The 19,295-nt window shown below is 34.1% G+C and overlaps 6 protein-coding genes across 6 annotated transcripts; 4 read left to right on the top strand and 2 right to left on the bottom strand.

Moving 5' to 3' along the window:
- Positions 1-609: 609 nt before the first annotated feature.
- LOC108817935 (probable pectin methyltransferase QUA2) lies at positions 610-4,888 on the top strand. Its single transcript, XM_018590761.2, has 9 exons — positions 610-886; positions 1,210-1,904; positions 1,975-2,104; positions 2,263-2,503; positions 2,604-2,817; positions 2,906-3,081; positions 3,749-4,052; positions 4,137-4,278; positions 4,363-4,888. Exons 2-9 carry the CDS (start codon positions 1,222-1,224, stop codon positions 4,519-4,521), a joined length of 2,049 nt encoding a protein of 682 aa, XP_018446263.2. The 5' UTR covers positions 610-886; positions 1,210-1,221; the 3' UTR covers positions 4,522-4,888.
- A 417-nt stretch (positions 4,889-5,305) lies between these two features.
- LOC108817311 (probable mitochondrial adenine nucleotide transporter BTL2) lies at positions 5,306-6,068 on the bottom strand. The gene is made up of 2 exons (XM_056990760.1): positions 5,588-6,068; positions 5,306-5,485 (listed from the first exon to the last, which is right to left on the bottom strand). Exons 1-2 carry the CDS (start codon positions 5,987-5,989, stop codon positions 5,417-5,419), a joined length of 471 nt encoding a protein of 156 aa, XP_056846740.1. The 5' UTR covers positions 5,990-6,068; the 3' UTR covers positions 5,306-5,416.
- A 991-nt stretch (positions 6,069-7,059) lies between these two features.
- On the top strand, positions 7,060-8,775 carry LOC108817312 (uncharacterized). The gene is made up of 3 exons (XM_018589968.2): positions 7,060-7,726; positions 8,283-8,375; positions 8,449-8,775. Exons 1-3 carry the CDS (start codon positions 7,085-7,087, stop codon positions 8,629-8,631), a joined length of 918 nt encoding a protein of 305 aa, XP_018445470.1. The 5' UTR covers positions 7,060-7,084; the 3' UTR covers positions 8,632-8,775.
- A 2,966-nt stretch (positions 8,776-11,741) lies between these two features.
- Positions 11,742-12,503, bottom strand: LOC108817314 (probable mitochondrial adenine nucleotide transporter BTL2). Its single transcript, XM_018589970.2, has 2 exons — positions 12,024-12,503; positions 11,742-11,921 (listed from the first exon to the last, which is right to left on the bottom strand). The coding sequence occupies exons 1-2, from the start codon at positions 12,423-12,425 to the stop codon at positions 11,853-11,855; spliced, it is 471 nt and encodes a 156-aa protein (XP_018445472.1). The 5' UTR covers positions 12,426-12,503; the 3' UTR covers positions 11,742-11,852.
- Positions 12,504-13,494: 991 nt separating this feature from the next.
- On the top strand, positions 13,495-15,210 carry LOC130497535 (uncharacterized). Its single transcript, XM_056990413.1, has 3 exons — positions 13,495-14,161; positions 14,718-14,810; positions 14,884-15,210. The coding sequence occupies exons 1-3, from the start codon at positions 13,520-13,522 to the stop codon at positions 15,064-15,066; spliced, it is 918 nt and encodes a 305-aa protein (XP_056846393.1). The 5' UTR covers positions 13,495-13,519; the 3' UTR covers positions 15,067-15,210.
- Positions 15,211-16,406: 1,196 nt separating this feature from the next.
- LOC130497536 (uncharacterized) lies at positions 16,407-18,121 on the top strand. The gene is made up of 3 exons (XM_056990414.1): positions 16,407-17,073; positions 17,629-17,721; positions 17,795-18,121. Exons 1-3 carry the CDS (start codon positions 16,432-16,434, stop codon positions 17,975-17,977), a joined length of 918 nt encoding a protein of 305 aa, XP_056846394.1. The 5' UTR covers positions 16,407-16,431; the 3' UTR covers positions 17,978-18,121.
- The last annotated feature ends 1,174 nt before the right edge of the window (positions 18,122-19,295 follow it).

The following is a 19,295-nucleotide window of genomic DNA, read 5'->3' as shown; positions in this document are numbered from 1 at the left end:
TGACATTTTTTTTGTCTTCCGAAATTCACGATGTTCACGTAAATGTCATTAAGGGCTATGAAACAAATTATCGACATAACGTAAAATTTTTTTCACTAACTGGCGACAAAATAAGTAAATAACCTTTAATAAAAGCTTGTGAGACACCTAGCGCAAAGTAATTAAGTAACATAGGTAAAATTATATTACTATAATTAGTACTCCATTAGGCATCTCTAGGTTTTAATTTGTCAACTACTATTAAACAATTTCCTATTTTTTCAGTCGAATTACTCAAATTAAATTCCAAGAGTCAATAAATATAATTTGTTTTTATGCACCGCCAAGTTTTCATGGGAAGAAAGAGAGAGAAAGAGAAAGGTCAACAATTAAATTAAATTTAAATTAAAGTAAATTAAACACAGCGTGATTTAAATACATGATGTAGTAATTAGACATGTACCCATGTGAAGCTTCTCTTCTTTTTCCCTTAAATACGGTGTTAAGCCAAAAAATAAAATAAAATAAAATAAATACAGAGAAGAGTTTCCTTTTTTTTTTTATTAATTCAACGCGAGAGTAGAGATTATTCCACTAATTTATTCTTTCTCACGTTTATAAATAAACAAAAAAATGATAATCGAGAGAGCCTTGCCAACGGAATTATATTTCTTAAACTGAGATAATTATTTTTTCTTTATTTTCGTTAATAATTCCAGTTCTCAGAAGCTTTGTCCAGATTAGATCCATACACCACGCTGCTGCTGCTTCTGCTTCACTCTCTCCCACACTCTCTAGCTTCATCTCGTAGATATATACAGAGCTCTCTGAAGAAGAATCTGATTAAGATTCAAATCGTTTTGTAAATAACAGTGCGTATCTTCTGCTCCAAGAACACTACTGCAAGGTATCGCGTCTCCTTTTTTCTTCAGATTCTTACCTCTCTTGCTTTGTTTCGATTCAATCGTTGTTGGATTTCGATACACACGAGAGATCATATCGAAGTTTCTGCGATTATTCGAGCTGATTCGATCATCACTGCCCAGAGTCCCTGGATCTACATATGCTTAATTTGAAATTTCACTTCGATTTTTGTTTTTTTTTATGATCCGAATCTTATTAATATTTACACAAAAAAAAAAATTCAGACAGAACATTAGTTTCTAGGGTCATCAGATCGATTAGTCTTGTCCGAATCCCTTCTAATTTTTTTTTAATTTTTAATAACAGTGATCTTTCACCATGTCGTCGATGCCACTACAACGTGGCATCTCAGGAGGAGGAGTACGAGTTTCCGACAGCAGCGACGATCTAAGAGACTCTCAAATGAAAGACAAAACAGACTTGATCCGAGGCCGTTCTATTACAGACACCAGCTTAACCTTGAGGTTTCCTTTCGCTTTCCTCTTCAACAACCAACCTCCTTCCAAAACCGGCGACAACGGTGATCCGAGGGGCAAGCACAGATTGATCCTCCTCTTTCTCAAGATCAGTTTGTTTCTCATCGTCGTTCTCGCCTTAATCGGTTCCTTTTGGTGGACGCTTTCGATCTCGGCGTCGTCACCGAGAGGTGGTCACGTGTATCATAACTACAGGAGGTTGCAAGAGCAGCTTGTTTCTGATTTATTGGATATCGGGGAGATCTCTGTTGGTCCCAGCAGGTGGAAAGAGTTGGAGTATTGTGATGTAGAAGCTGAGAACTATGTTCCTTGCTTTAATGTCTCTGAGAATCTCGCGTTGGGTTACACCAACGGTGATGAGAACGATCGGTTTTGCGGGTCGGGTTCGAAACAGGACTGTTTGGTTTTGCCGCCTGTGGATTATAAGGTTCCTCTTAGGTGGCCGACGGGTAAAGATGTTATCTGGTTTCGTAATGTTAAGATTACTGCTGAAGAAGTGTTGACTTCTGGTAGTATCAACAAGAGGTGATGAATTGTTGAATATAGTTGATTTGATTGGTTGCATTTTCTGAGTTATTATTTTTTTTTTTAACAGGATGATGATGATGGATGATGATCAAATATCTTTTCGTTCTGCATCTCCTATGTTTGATGAGGTTGAAGACTATTCCCATCAGATTGCTCAAATGATTGGGATTAAGAATGATAACTTCATTGAAGCTGGTGTAAGTCAACAAACTCTCACTTCTGGGCATAGTCAGGATGAAACATTAGTCTTGGTCTCCAAAATTTTAAATAATTGTCGAATATTTTAATTAAGACTAACCTAAAAAAATGTTTATGGCTCTCTAACCTCAGCTTTTTATCCTTGATTTTGTATCAGGTGAGGACAATCTTGGATATTGGATGTGGGTATGGTAGTTTTGGAGCACATCTACTCTCAAAACAGCTATTAACCATGTGCATAGCAAATTACGAAGCCTCAGGTAGCCAAGTCCAGCTAACACTTGAGAGGGGTTTACCTGCGATGATTGCTTCTTTTATCTCAAAGCAATTGCCATACCCTTCTCTCTCCTTTGATATGTTGCATTGCTCAACATGTGGCATTGATTGGGACCAGAAAGGTAACAACACACTTTCAAGAATGATTTAATTCTCATTTTTTCCTTTAGGACGCGGGGCGTTGATGTAACTTTTGTATTCCTCTGTTTGTTTGTGTGGCAGACGGCCTTCTCCTTGTAGAAATTGACAGAGTTCTGAAGCCCGGAGGTTTCTTTGTTTGGACATCTCCCCTCACAAATGCTCGTAGCAAGGAGGATCTTAAAAGATGGAACTTTGTTCGTGATTTTACTCAAAGCATCTGTTGGACTCTTTTATCTCAGCAAGACAAGACGGTTGTCTGGAAAAAAACTATCAAAACCAAATGTTACAGTGCCCGGTCAGTAACACACACCCACACACCCCACTATTATGAATTACATATATCAAGTCTTCTTATATGGATGCTTAAACATCTTATTAAACAGGAAGCCTGGGGTTGGTCCTTCTGTGTGTTCCAAAGGGCACGACGTTGAGTCTCCTTATTACAGGCCGCTTCAGATGTGTCTTGGTGGAACACGTAGCCGGAGGTGGGTTCCCATTGAAGGCAGGACAAGATGGCCTAGCCGGTCTAACATGAACAAGACTGAACTTTCACTATATGGTTAGTCTCTCTTAATACTCTCTCTCTGTTATAGATTAAATTATACTCTTTCCGTTTCAAAATAATACATGTTTTAGAATTTTCACATTTTTTAATAAAACATATTAAAACATAATAATAAATAGAGATAAATACATAGTTTTATGTAATTTTATATTTCCTATATTTTTAAACCAATAAAACTTTACAAAATGCAATTAATGTTTTTGAACTTCACAATTTTTCATTATTGGTCGAGAAAAATTGCATTGAAAATATAAAAAAATATATCTGTTTGAAACAAATTTTTTCTCTAAAATATGCATCTTTTTGAAACGGAAAGAGTATGATATTTTGGTTAATGGCACAAAAATTAAGATATACATTTCCCCCAAAAAGTAGCATTGAAAATATAAATTTAAACTAATTCAACCATTTACTAAAAAGTTTTTAAAACACCATTGGTCACACAGTTTTCCATAAAACTAAAAACTAATACAAAATATTAAAAATATCTGAAACATCAAAAAACTCTTCAAATACAATTTGTAACGTAAAGAGTATTTAATTATTTTTGTTGAGAACCCCCTTCCTCATACTTGCAATGGAAGCTCAATTACAGTTCATATTTTATGTAGCTATGTGTGGTTCTTATTTTTTGATTCCTGGGGGTGGTTTGATTTTATAGGTCTTCACCCGGAGGAGGTTGGAGAAGATGCTGCAAACTGGAAAGTAAACGTAAGAGACTACTGGTCTCTCTTGTCTCCTCTGATATTCTCTGATCACCCCAAGAGACCCGGCGACGAAGACCCATCACCTCCTTATAACATGCTCAGAAACGTTTTGGACATGAATGCTCAATTCGGTGGCCTCAACTCCGCCTTGTTGGAAGCCAAGAAATCGGTTTGGGTCATGAATGTTGTCCCTACAGCTGGACCTAACCACCTCCCAATGATCCTTGACCGTGGCTTTGTCGGAGTTTTGCACGACTGGTGAGTGTCCTGTCCTCCACTATTAGATTCTCATTACACTACAGAATAAGTTTCTCAACCATTGTCTTTTGTAATAACTTTCAGGTGTGAAGCTTTCCCGTCTTATCCAAGAACGTACGATCTGGTCCACGCAGACAATCTTTTGACTCTTCAGACAAGTAAGCTCCGGAGCTCATGCTCGTTTATGCAAATATTCACAGAGATCGATAGATTACTTCGTCCAGAGGTACACACACTTCTCTACTCTGAGATAAAAACTACTATTACATTTTCTTGGGAGCTATACAATAAAACATAACTTTTGGTGCAGGGATGGGTGATAATCCGTGACACTGCACAGCTGGTGGAAACAGCTAGAGCTTTGACAACGCAGTTGAAATGGGAAGCTAGAGTCATAGAGGTTGAAAGCAGCAGTGAACAGAGACTTCTTATCTGCCAAAAACCATTCGCCAAGAGACAATCAATCTGAATGAACAAGAACAAGACATAGACACAGGTTTTCTCCACTTTTTTAAAATTTATTTTTGTTCCAAAGTCTTCACAGTTTTGGAACCAATCATTGAACTGTGGTGGCTATACGGGGAAGAAGAAGAAAGGGAGTAAGAAGATGATTATATATATCTCGCCGGGGGGACGTAAGACTGCCGGTGAAGTTTCTTTATCTGGTTTCACGAGTTCCCATTTTACAGAATCTAGATTTTTTTTTTTTTTTTTTACTTTTGAGGTTTCACTATTTTTAAAATACTTAATTATTTATACAGTGAAAAGAATATGATCCACATTTGTGAAGATGATGAATGTTTATGAAATAAGTTAAAAAAGCTGTTGACATTGTATTTTCATTTTCAATCTGTTTGCATTGGCCAATTCATTAGATTTATCGAGAAAATAGTTTACTTCACTGATGTTGGCTTCTGCCTTTAGAGCCACGTCCCTTTAGTTTCTGTTCATCATTCTCAATATGGCTTCAGTGATAGACACTAGGAGAAGCTGATCCCACAACTCTCTTGGAGACCGTTCTTTTGCGCCTGTGGTGATGGACACCAAAAGGAGCTTTTGGGACGCTGTCTTTGAGGACTTATTTGGCTCTCTGTGCCTTAAGGAACCGTGTATGGATCCAATCTATGACGCTTTGCCTTCCTCACCCGTTACTTGATCCTCGCAGAGTGAGTGAATCAGAGAGAGAGAGAGAGAATGGGTAGAAAAAATGAGGTTGATAGTGCACAACTTGTGGACTTGCAACATCAAGAGAGTAGTTATGGATGAATGCTCTTGAAATCATATATTTTTTTGGCAATTTCAAAGGACTAAAAATAGAACAAAACTTATCATTGCATTGTGTTTATGGATGAATGATCTTCTTGTCACTCTACTTTAAGCACTATCTTCATACACTCGTAGACAAAGTAACTTATTGCAGCAGAAGGCAACACCTGGAGACATTCAACAGAGGACTCAAATAACATATCAATCTTTAGAAAATGCAAGTTTGAGTTTGGTAATAATGTTATACATGGAAGAACTATTATGCAAACCTGAAGCAAGCTAGGCAAAAGCCCAGCGTATAAAGCTGGGACCCCTCCTCTTTCAATGATATTAAACCCCATAGCCAAAGCATTCAACTTGTCTCTACCAATCTGCATCTGAAGCTGCCGTCTCACTACTTCAAAAGGATACGTAGCCACTTCAGTACACGCACCCGCTACAGCACCGTACATGAGAGTCCTGATGGGTCCTAACTCAAGCTTGTCCAGAGCATTGAGTTCTTGCCCCTGCTGCTTCATGTCTTTGAGTCTCTTCCTGCCTTCCGGTGTGTGCAGATACGACGACTTAAGAATGTCGTAAACCCCGTAGAAAACCGCACCGGACAGAGCCATGCTTGCTATTGAAGGGACTAGACCCTTGTAGAGAGACAACAAACCTTCGTTCTGGATCATGTACTTGAACGCTCCTCCGATCCCTCCCAAGGCTTCTCCTCCCCTAGCCACTAGTTTGGTTCGTATCTAATGCCAACAGAAGAACCACATTTCAATCATAATGTTTCCCAAACAAACGTCTCATCTTTGATCAAAAAACGGTTAAAGAAGTAAGAACATACAGTGTCAATGGGCTTATAAACTCTTACTCCTATTAGATAACACATCTAGATAACTTCTTAGATATTATGATTCATATTTCCATATCTCGGTAGGATCATGTCTTTAACTTGTTTTTCAAATCCAACAATATCTACATCTACTAATGTCTCTTGAGCATCACTCTATCTGCACTTCTATGTGACCTCACTGATCAGAACTATTGAACTGGCCCGTGAACTTGCCGAGAGTGGAGCAGGATCATTTGAGCTTAGGGGAAGCCATCCAAGCCGTAAGTCTGCTTATGCCAGGATCAGTGACGTGACCGCTTTCTTCATACTCATAGTCATTCATACTTCTTTTTTTTCAAAATATGACATCATCACCATGATCTGCATCCGACAGTAACGTGACATTGTTTGGATTTAACTCAAATGAGTAATATCTTAACCTAGGTAATATTATAGAAAAAATAATTTATTTTCTTCAAAATTACAAAGGAAATTTAGCAAAAAAAAAATTACAAAGGGAAGACTCGCGCATATACCAAAATTGACGAAGTCTTTTTTTTCTTTCGTTTTTGTCTATTTCGTAATTTTGTTATTTATTTATATTATTTATTATTTGGTTAAATTGACGAAGACTCCTAGTTCATTGGATCTTCAATTCTATGCTCGTTCATTTATTACTACGCATTTGAAACTTGACTTTTTTGCTTCGAGAAACTTGAATGTAACTCCTAAATAAAGCCTATTTGTACATCTTCGTTATATTCTACATCCATATTCGTTTTACACATATCGCAAGACTCAAAAGTCAAAAGGCAAGACACACGAAATAAACAGACTCTTAATTAAAATAAATATATTTAAAATTTTGAAATCTATAAATACTAGCACTACCAAGCACAACTCTATACTTGAACCAAACACAACACACTATATTCTACCTTTTGTAATGGCAAGTTGCTTCACATTCTCTGGAGCAATAGAAAAGAAATACAACTCCGGTTTCAAAAAATCCGGGTTACAGTCCGTACCCATCGACGTGAATGACGGAACTAAGGTCCATTTCTGGGTATCCAAGACCCGAGTGGAATCCAAACCCAACCTCCTCCTCATCCACGGGCTTGGACCTTCAGCCATCTGGCAATGGTACAGAGTCGCTCGACGTCTCTCTCCTCACTTCAACCTCTTCATCCCGGACCTAGTGTTCTTCGGCGGATCCTACACGACCCGACCCGAAAGAACTGAAGTTTTTCAGGCTGAGACTCTTATGCGGGCCTTACAGAAACAATCCGTGAAACGTTTCAGCCTCGTCGGTCTTAGCTACGGCGGCTTTGTGGGTTACAGAATGGCTGCGATGTTCGGAGACGCTGTGGAGCGGGTGGTGATTTGTTGCGCCGCCGTGTGTATGGAGGAGAATGATATGGGAGAAGCAAGCGTTTTTAAAGTGTCGGATATCGATGAAGCTTCGAAGATTCTTGTCCCGGACTCAGTGGAAAAGCTCCGGGAACTTATGGGTTACATCTTCTACAAACCGTTCCTTGCGCTTGCGAAACTGGTTCCTACGTACGTGCTGCATGATTTCATCGAACATGTAAGCGAACTTTCTTCTTTTAGTTATTTCCAAAGATATTGCGACACGTGTCTGACTCTCTTAAGGCATTTCAGCTTCATATAATAAAAGATGAGAAAAAGGTTTCTTTTTAAAACAAAAAACAATGAAACTCTTACAAAGTGAGAAAGATAGTTTTGAAAACATGGAAAATAAAAGATTTGAAAATTTTAAGATAATCATTACAAAATTAGATTTAGTCTGTTTATGTTTTTACACACAAATTAAAGAGATAAATATGTTATTTTATCTTGTTTGATTAATAAAATTATATAGTGTTTATTATTTTTTATAATATAATTAATAGTAAAAGGTAAATAACAAAAAATTATTAAATCATCAAATGAAAATTATTTTGTAACACATAACGACATTAATCTGAAAAAGAGAAATTCTACTGCTTTTTTTTGAAAAATATTGCGCTTCAGCTTTAATTTTTGTTCACTAGAATTATAATGCCATTTTCAGATATTTTATATTAGTTAATATCTTTTACATAGTTACTTGTTGTGCCTGAAATGTGAATGAAACAAAACAGGTTTTGACCAGAGAAAATATGGAAGAAAAGAGAGAAATGATCAAAAACATACCAAAAGACAGAATCATCTCAGAGATTCCAAAGCTCACACAGGTTCTTCTCTCTTTTCCCATTAATCACTCACCCATACATAATTAAATCATGTTAATTTTGATTATGAATGCAGGAAACATTGATAATATGGGGGGAGCATGATAACGTTTTTCCAGTGGAGATGGGGAAGAGGCTTCAGCATCATTTAGGGAAGAATGGAAAATTTGTTGTCATCAAAAGAACTGGCCATGTCTTTAATTTTGAGAGACCTGGAAAATATGCAAAACTTCTCAAAAAGTTTCTTCTGAAGACTTAACACTAAGGGGGAAAAAAACCTTGTATTGTATCACATAAATAGTAAAGTGATACTGGTTTGAATTGTTTATTTATAAATGATACAAAATGTGTGTTTCAACATCAGTTATAATAAATGATGTTTTTGTTAATTTATTAGCATCATTTCCATGGAATTGATTCACTTTTATTATTCACTAGAGCGCCGAATGAGTGATTTTTTAAAAATATGACTTTTAATTTATAGATATTAGAAATTCAAAATACATAAAGTAATATATAATACAATATATATGTATAACGCTGCGATTAATATAATATAAATTAATTAAAAATTGAATGTAAAAGTTTATTTAAATAGAGGATGAGACCAACGCTTCATAAACAATACAAATTTATCATTAATTTAAGAAAGACAAAACATATAAAATAGAACTATTATTTTCATAACAGAATTATTATGATAATGATTAAAGGAACATAGATAATAGGAAAAAACATCAAATCTAGTGAAAATTGTTTTCAAAACTCTTCGTTTGCAATCCTATAGAAAAAATAACCATGAATAAGTTTATCAAAAAAATTATAATAATTTACTTTTTTCTACAAATTGAAATGATATACCTCTTTCTGAGAGCATCGATTTCTTGAACATCAGTGATGAAATTCAAACCTTGCATTTTGAGTGATATTTTTGAGCTGTTAAGATTGTGATGGAGGTGATCATGTAGTGTAGGCAATATATATATAGTACGCCGAATTTACTTAATGTGCGGAAATCTTGATATGTAATTACAATGTTAACGAATCATCATTAATGTAGACAGTATCGAATTGATTAATAATTTTGGAAAAAGAATTTTTTCACACCATGAGATGACAATATCGCATAAATGGTAACCTCCCAATCAAATTTAAGAATAATGCATGATTTGTTTTTTAAAATAGAATCAATTTTTAGTCTTAGAAACATTATTTGAATATATTAGACATAAACACTTTCCGTAAAAAACTTGAATCAATCACATTTTTAAAGCAGTAAACTGCTGAAATAAATCTATGGCTACAATTTATAACATTGCATATCTACTTACCTTTTATTCGCCCATTGACATAGCAAAATAATACATTACCATGCTCTAATCATGCAAAGTCAAAAAGCGAATAAGTTTTTTTCGTAATTGATTTAGCTTCTTGGTTTTACAAATATACGTCTCGGGTTATAGTAAAGTAAAAAAAACAAATATGTTTTTTTTAAATTGATTTAGCTTCTTCGTCTTGAAATTAGTGGTCACACGAATATTGATTTAGTTTCTTGGTCTTGAAATTAGTGGTCACACGATTTAGCTTCTTGGTCTTGAAATTAGTGGTCACCTAGATTTATCACACGAATATTCTAACATATAATGTGAAAAAATTAGTCTAATTAGTTAAAACCCACAGTATGGACTCATTAAGTGTCACTATCAATAACACTTTAATCGTTTGTAGTTGGCTAACTATGGATTATTTGACAGTCACATATACTCTAATAATATGGCTCATATCATTTTGTTAAGGTTATTTTCCAAGTTAGAGTATATGTCATAGTTAAATTTTTTTTATAATAGTGAAGGATCACAAACTATGTTATTAGTGTTTTGTTTATGTGTAAATTGTGATTTGAGCTTGAAATATTTCTCTTTATAGACAATCCGAGAACTAAATACGCTGAGACATTTTCCTATAATAACGACTGATGATATAAATATTAGTTTATTATTTGGTCCATATTAGTTTTTTATATATTGTTAAAAAATATTTCTCTTTTGAAATCACAGGAACTTTATTATTTGGTACATATTAGTTTTTTATACATTGTTAAAAATAGATATGGTTTATGAGCATTATTCATTGTTTCAGTATTTGATAATGAGGTACGGAATGTTGAGTATCAGAACTTTATATATATATAATATCAGTAAATTTTCTTATATAATTGCGCTTTAGAAATGAAAAGCGCAAGTACTATAAAACAAACCTACTAATAAATTTATCTGTTTTGAATAAGAAATGAAAAGCGCAATTATATATGAAAAATTGGCCAACCTGAATTCTCACAACATTCTACGAAATGGTTTAATATGGAAACTACGTGACTTTGTTATATATGAAAAAACAAAGTCAACACATAAATGATTGATTGAAAAATTAATCATTTTTTATTATTTTTAATGATCATAACAATGATTCATGTGTTATAACAAAATTTAGACTGATTTGACAATTGTAAAATAATGTAATTATTCTAGTAATGAAAGGGTTTTATCAAAATAAGGGTGTTTGAGTGAATGTGAGGATGCCACCTAGAAAATGGCATTGTGTAAATAACACATCAAGTTAAGGTTGTTTTCTTTTAGTGCTCCTAAAATAATATATAGGGGATTTATATCATTTTTAAAGAACTGATGCAAAATATGAGTTTACATCATTTAAATAACTGATACATATACTAGTTTATGTTAGATAGGATTACTTAAAGAAATGATTTAACACATTTAAATAAAAGAAGCAAATCTTTCATCAATTATAAAACTGCACTAATATAATTCAGTTAAAAAACAAATGATGTAAATTCATTTGTATCATTTATAACTAATGCAAATATTTAAATAAATGATGTATTACACCTCTTTTTTGTAGTGACACTGGCCAATTCATTAGATTTATAGAAAAGGGAGATTTCACTGTGACGTTCTCTCGGTAACCAAAGCTTTTCTTAGCTGATGTTGGCTTTTGCCTTTGGAGCAACATTCATTTCCTTTCTGTTTATCATTCTCAATGTGGCCCTGGTGATAGACACTAGGAGAAACTGATCCCACAACTTTCGTACGTTAACAAAAGTTGCATCCAAAATTTTAAATTAACAATTAAATTAGTGTCTCTGAGCACTTATTTGGGACGCTGTCTTTGAGGACTTATTTGGCTCTCTGTGCCTTAAGGAACCGTGTATGGATCCAATCTATGACGCTTTGCCTTCCTCACCCGTTACTTGATCCTCGCAGAGTGAGTGAATCAGAGAGAGAGAGAGAGAATGGGTAGAAAAAATGAGGTTGATAGTGCACAACTTGTGGACTTGCAACATCAAGAGAGTAGTTATGGATGAATGCTCTTGAAATCATATATTTTTTTGGCAATTTCAAAGGACTAAAAATAGAACAAAACTTATCATTGCATTGTGTTTATGGATGAATGATCTTCTTGTCACTCTACTTTAAGCACTATCTTCATACACTCGTAGACAAAGTAACTTATTGCAGCAGAAGGCAACACCTGGAGACATTCAACAGAGGACTCAAATAACATATCAATCTTTAGAAAATGCAAGTTTGAGTTTGGTAATAATGTTATACATGGAAGAACTATTATGCAAACCTGAAGCAAGCTAGGCAAAAGCCCAGCGTATAAAGCTGGGACCCCTCCTCTTTCAATGATATTAAACCCCATAGCCAAAGCATTCAACTTGTCTCTACCAATCTGCATCTGAAGCTGCCGTCTCACTACTTCAAAAGGATACGTAGCCACTTCAGTACACGCACCCGCTACAGCACCGTACATGAGAGTCCTGATGGGTCCTAACTCAAGCTTGTCCAGAGCATTGAGTTCTTGCCCCTGCTGCTTCATGTCTTTGAGTCTCTTTCTGCCTTCCGGTGTGTGCAGATACGACGACTTAAGAATGTCGTAAACCCCGTAGAAAACCGCACCGGACAGAGCCATGCTTGCTATTGAAGGGACTAGACCCTTGTAGAGAGACAACAAACCTTCGTTCTGGATCATGTACTTGAACGCTCCTCCGATCCCTCCCAAGGCTTCTCCTCCCCTAGCCACTAGTTTGGTTCGTATCTAATGCAACAGAAGAACCACATTTCAATCATAATGTTTCCCAAACAAACGTCTCATCTTTGATCAAAAAACGGTTAAAGAAGTAAGAACATACAGTGTCAATGGGCTTATAAACTCTTACTCCTATTAGATAACACATCTAGATAACTTCTTAGATATTATGATTCATATTTCCATATCTCGGTAGGATCATGTCTTTAACTTGTTTTTCAAATCCAACAATATCTACATCTACTAATGTCTCTTGAGCATCACTCTATCTGCACTTCTATGTGACCTCACTGATCAGAACTATTGAACTGGCCCGTGAACTTGCCGAGAGTGGAGCAGGATCATTTGAGCTTAGGGGAAGCCATCCAAGCCGTAAGTCTGCTTATGCCAGGATCAGTGACGTGACCGCTTTCTTCATACTCATAGTCATTCATACTTCTTTTTTTTCAAAATATGACATCATCACCATGATCTGCATCCGACAGTAACGTGACATTGTTTGGATTTAACTCAAATGAGTAATATCTTAACCTAGGTAATATTATAGAAAAAATAATTTATTTTCTTCAAAATTACAAAGGAAATTTAGCAAAAAAAAAATTACAAAGGGAAGACTCGCGCATATACCAAAATTGACGAAGTCTTTTTTTTCTTTCGTTTTTGTCTATTTCGTAATTTTGTTATTTATTTATATTATTTATTATTTGGTTAAATTGACGAAGACTCCTAGTTCATTGGATCTTCAATTCTATGCTCGTTCATTTATTACTACGCATTTGAAACTTGACTTTTTTGCTTCGAGAAACTTGAATGTAACTCCTAAATAAAGCCTATCTGTACATCTTCGTTATATTCTACATCCATATTCGTTTTACACATATCGCAAGACTCAAAAGTCAAAAGGCAAGACACACGAAATAAACAGACTCTTAATTAAAATAAATATATTTAAAATTTTGAAATCTATAAATACTAGCACTACCAAGCACAACTCTATACTTGAACCAAACACAACACACTATATTCTACCTTTTGTAATGGCAAGTTGCTTCACATTCTCTGGAGCAATAGAAAAGAAATACAACTCCGGTTTCAAAAAATCCGGGTTACAGTCCGTACCCATCGACGTGAATGACGGAACTAAGGTCCATTTCTGGGTATCCAAGACCCGAGTGGAATCCAAACCCAACCTCCTCCTCATCCACGGGCTTGGACCTTCAGCCATCTGGCAATGGTACAGAGTCGCTCGACGTCTCTCTCCTCACTTCAACCTCTTCATCCCGGACCTAGTGTTCTTCGGCGGATCCTACACGACCCGACCCGAAAGAACTGAAGTTTTTCAGGCTGAGACTCTTATGCGGGCCTTACAGAAACAATCCGTGAAACGTTTCAGCCTCGTCGGTCTTAGCTACGGCGGCTTTGTGGGTTACAGAATGGCTGCGATGTTCGGAGACGCTGTGGAGCGGGTGGTGATTTGTTGCGCCGCCGTGTGTATGGAGGAGAATGATATGGGAGAAGCAAGCGTTTTTAAAGTGTCGGATATCGATGAAGCTTCGAAGATTCTTGTCCCGGACTCAGTGGAAAAGCTCCGGGAACTTATGGGTTACATCTTCTACAAACCGTTCCTTGCGCTTGCGAAACTGGTTCCTACGTACGTGCTGCATGATTTCATCGAACATGTAAGCGAACTTTCTTCTTTTAGTTATTTCCAAAGATATTGCGACACGTGTCTGACTCTCTTAAGGCATTTCAGCTTCATATAATAAAAGATGAGAAAAAGGTTTCTTTTTAAAACAAAAAACAATGAAACTCTTACAAAGTGAGAAAGATAGTTTTGAAAACATGGAAAATAAAAGATTTGAAAATTTTAAGATAATCATTACAAAATTAGATTTAGTCTGTTTATGTTTTTACACACAAATTAAAGAGATAAATATGTTATTTTATCTTGTTTGATTAATAAAATTATATAGTGTTTATTATTTTTTATAATATAATTAATAGTAAAAGGTAAATAACAAAAAATTATTAAATCATCAAATGAAAATTATTTTGTAACACATAACGACATTAATCTGAAAAAGAGAAATTCTACTGCTTTTTTTTGAAAAATATTGCGCTTCAGCTTTAATTTTTGTTCACTAGAATTATAATGCCATTTTCAGATATTTTATATTAGTTAATATCTTTTACATAGTTACTTGTTGTGCCTGAAATGTGAATGAAACAAAACAGGTTTTGACCAGAGAAAATATGGAAGAAAAGAGAGAAATGATCAAAAACATACCAAAAGACAGAATCATCTCAGAGATTCCAAAGCTCACACAGGTTCTTCTCTCTTTTCCCATTAATCACTCACCCATACATAATTAAATCATGTTAATTTTGATTATGAATGCAGGAAACATTGATAATATGGGGGGAGCATGATAACGTTTTTCCAGTGGAGATGGGGAAGAGGCTTCAGCATCATTTAGGGAAGAATGGAAAATTTGTTGTCATCAAAAGAACTGGCCATGTCTTTAATTTTGAGAGACCTGGAAAATATGCAAAACTTCTCAAAAAGTTTCTTCTGAAGACTTAACACTAAGGGGGAAAAAAACCTTGTATTGTATCACATAAATAGTAAAGTGATACTGGTTTGAATTGTTTATTTATAAATGATACAAAATGTGTGTTTCAACATCAGTTATAATAAATGATGTTTTTGTTAATTTATTAGCATCATTTCCATGGAATTGATTCACTTTTATTATTCACTAGAGCGCCGAATGAGTGATTTTAAAAAAATATGACTTTTAATTTATAGATATTAGAAATTCAAAATACATAAAGTAATATATAATACAATATATATGTATAACGCTGCGATTAATATAATATAAATTAATTAAAAATTGAATGTAAAAGTTTATTTAAATAGAGGATGAGACCAACGCTTCATAAACAATACAAATTTATCATTAATTTAAGAAAGACAAAACATATAAAATAGAACTATTATTTTCATAACAGAATTATTATGATAATGATTAAAGGAACATAGATAATAGGAAAAAACATCAAATCTAGTGAAAATTGTTTTCAAAACTCTTCGTTTGCAATCCTATAGAAAAAATAACAATGAATAAGTTTATCAAAAAAATTATAATAATTTACTTTTTTCTACAAATTGAAATGATATACCTCTTTCTGAGAGCATCGATTTCTTGAACATCAGTGATGAAATTCAAACCTTGCATTTTGAGTGATATTTTTGAGTTGTTAAGATTGTGATGGAGGTGATCATGTAGTGTAGGCAATATATATATAGTACGCCGAATTTACTTAATGTGCGGAAATCTTGATATGTAATTACAATGTTAATGACATCATCACCATGATCTGCATCCGACAGTAACGTGACATTGTTTGGATTTAACTCAAATGAGTAATATCTTAACCTAGGTAATATTATAGAAAAAATAATTTATTTTCTTCAAAATTACAAAGGAAATTTAGCAAAAAAAAAATTACAAAGGGAAGACTCGCGCATATACCAAAATTGACGAAGTCTTTTTTTTCTTTCGTTTTTGTCTATTTCGTAATTTTGTTATTTATTTATATTATTTATTATTTGGTTAAATTGACGAAGACTCCTAGTTCATTGGATCTTCAATTCTATGCTCGTTCATTTATTACTACGCATTTGAAACTTGACTTTTTTGCTTCGAGAAACTTGAATGTAACTCCTAAATAAAGCCTATCTGTACATCTTCGTTATATTCTACATCCATATTCGTTTTACACATATCGCAAGACTCAAAAGTCAAAAGGCAAGACACACGAAATAAACAGACTCTTAATTAAAATAAATATATTTAAAATTTTGAAATCTATAAATACTAGCACTACCAAGCACAACTCTATACTTGAACCAAACACAACACACTATATTCTACCTTTTGTAATGGCAAGTTGCTTCACATTCTCTGGAGCAATAGAAAAGAAATACAACTCCGGTTTCAAAAAATCCGGGTTACAGTCCGTACCCATCGACGTGAATGACGGAACTAAGGTCCATTTCTGGGTATCCAAGACCCGAGTGGAATCCAAACCCAACCTCCTCCTCATCCACGGGCTTGGACCTTCAGCCATCTGGCAATGGTACAGAGTCGCTCGACGTCTCTCTCCTCACTTCAACCTCTTCATCCCGGACCTAGTGTTCTTCGGCGGATCCTACACGACCCGACCCGAAAGAACTGAAGTTTTTCAGGCTGAGACTCTTATGCGGGCCTTACAGAAACAATCCGTGAAACGTTTCAGCCTCGTCGGTCTTAGCTACGGCGGCTTTGTGGGTTACAGAATGGCTGCGATGTTCGGAGACGCTGTGGAGCGGGTGGTGATTTGTTGCGCCGCCGTGTGTATGGAGGAGAATGATATGGGAGAAGCAAGCGTTTTTAAAGTGTCGGATATCGATGAAGCTTCGAAGATTCTTGTCCCGGACTCAGTGGAAAAGCTCCGGGAACTTATGGGTTACATCTTCTACAAACCGTTCCTTGCGCTTGCGAAACTGGTTCCTACGTACGTGCTGCATGATTTCATCGAACATGTAAGCGAACTTTCTTCTTTTAGTTATTTCCAAAGATATTGCGACACGTGTCTGACTCTCTTAAGGCATTTCAGCTTCATATAATAAAAGATGAGAAAAAGGTTTCTTTTTAAAACAAAAAACAATGAAACTCTTACAAAGTGAGAAAGATAGTTTTGAAAACATGGAAAATAAAAGATTTGAAAATTTTAAGATAATCATTACAAAATTAGATTTAGTCTGTTTATGTTTTTACACACAAATTAAAGAGATAAATATGTTAGTTTATCTTGTTTGATTAATAAAATTATATAGTGTTTATTATTTTTATAATATAATTAATAGTAAAAGGTAAATAACAAAAAATTATTAAATCATCAAATGAAAATTATTTTGTAACACATAACGACATTAATCTGAAAAAGAGAAATTCTACTGCTTTTTTTTGAAAAATATTGCGCTTCAGCTTTAATTTTTGTTCACTAGAATTATAATGCCATTTTCAGATATTTTATATTAGTTAATATCTTTTACATAGTTACTTGTTGTGCCTGAAATGTGAATGAAACAAAACAGGTTTTGACCAGAGAAAATATGGAAGAAAAGAGAGAAATGATCAAAAACATACCAAAAGACAGAATCATCTCAGAGATTCCAAAGCTCACACAGGTTCTTCTCTCTTTTCCCATTAATCACTCACCCATACATAATTAAATCATGTTAATTTTGATTATGAATGCAGGAAACATTGATAATATGGGGGGAGCATGATAACGTTTTTCCAGTGGAGATGGGGAAGAGGCTTCAGCATCATTTAGGGAAGAATGGAAAATTTGTTGTCATCAAAAGAACTGGCCATGTCTTTAATTTTGAGAGACCTGGAAAATATGCAAAACTTCTCAAAAAGTTTCTTCTGAAGACTTAACACTAAGGGGGAAAAAAACCTTGTATTGTATCACATAAATAGTAAAGTGATACTGGTTTGAATTGTTTATTTATAAATGATACAAAATGTGTGTTTCAACATCAGTTATAATAAATGATGTTTTTGTTAATTTATTAGCATCATTTCCATGGAATTGATTCACTTTTATTATTCACTAGAGCGCCGAATGAGTGATTTTAAAAAAATATGACTTTTAATTTATAGATATTAGAAATTCAAAATACATAAAGTAATATATAATACAATATATATGTATAACGCTGCGATTAATATAATATAAATTAATTAAAAATTGAATGTAAAAGTTTATTTAAATAGAGGATGAGACCAACGCTTCATAAACAATACAAATTTATCATTAATTTAAGAAAGACAAAACATATAAAATAGAACTATTATTTTCATAACAGAATTATTATGATAATGATTAAAGGAACATAGATAATAGGAAAAAACATCAAATCTAGTGAAAATTGTTTTCAAAACTCTTCGTTTGCAATCCTATAGAAAAAAATAACAATGAATAAGTTTATCAAAAAAATTATAATAATTTACTTTTTTCTACAAATTGAAATGATATACCTCTTTCTGAGAGCATCGATTTCTTGAACATCAGTGATGAAATTCAAACCTTGCATTTTGAGTGATATTTTTGAGCTGTTAAGATTGTGATGGAGGTGATCATGTAGTGTAGGCAATATATATATAGTACGCCGAATTTACTTAATGTGCGGAAATCTTGATATGTAATTACAATGTTAACGAATCATCATTAATGTAGACAGTATCGAATTGATTAATAATTTTGGAAAAAGAATTTTTTCACACCATGAGATGACAATATCGCATAAATGGTAACCTCCCAATCAAATTTAAGAATAATGCATGATTTGTTTTCTAAAATAGAATCAATTTTTAGTCTTAGAAACATTATTTGAATATATTAGACATAAACACTTTCCGTAAAAAACTTGAATCAATCACATTTTTAAAGCAGTAAACTGCTGAAATAAATCTATGGTTACAATTTATAACATTGCATATCTACTTACCTTTTATTCGCCCATTGACATAGCAAAATAATACATTACCATGCTCTAATCATGCAAAGTCAAAAAGCGAATAAGTTTTTTTCGTAATTGATTTAGCTTCTTGGTTTTACAAATATACGTCTCGGGTTATAGTAAAGTAAAAAAAACAAATATGTTTTTTTTAAATTGATTTAGCTTCTTCGTCTTGAAATTAGTGGTCACACGAATATTGATTTAGTTTCTTGGTCTTGAAATTAGTGGTCACA

The sequence above is a fragment of the Raphanus sativus genome, chromosome 7, assembly GCF_000801105.2.
Source record: "Raphanus sativus cultivar WK10039 chromosome 7, ASM80110v3, whole genome shotgun sequence".
NCBI lineage: Eukaryota > Viridiplantae > Streptophyta > Magnoliopsida > Brassicales > Brassicaceae > Raphanus > Raphanus sativus.
This window is presented reverse-complemented; position numbering and strand designations above follow the sequence as displayed.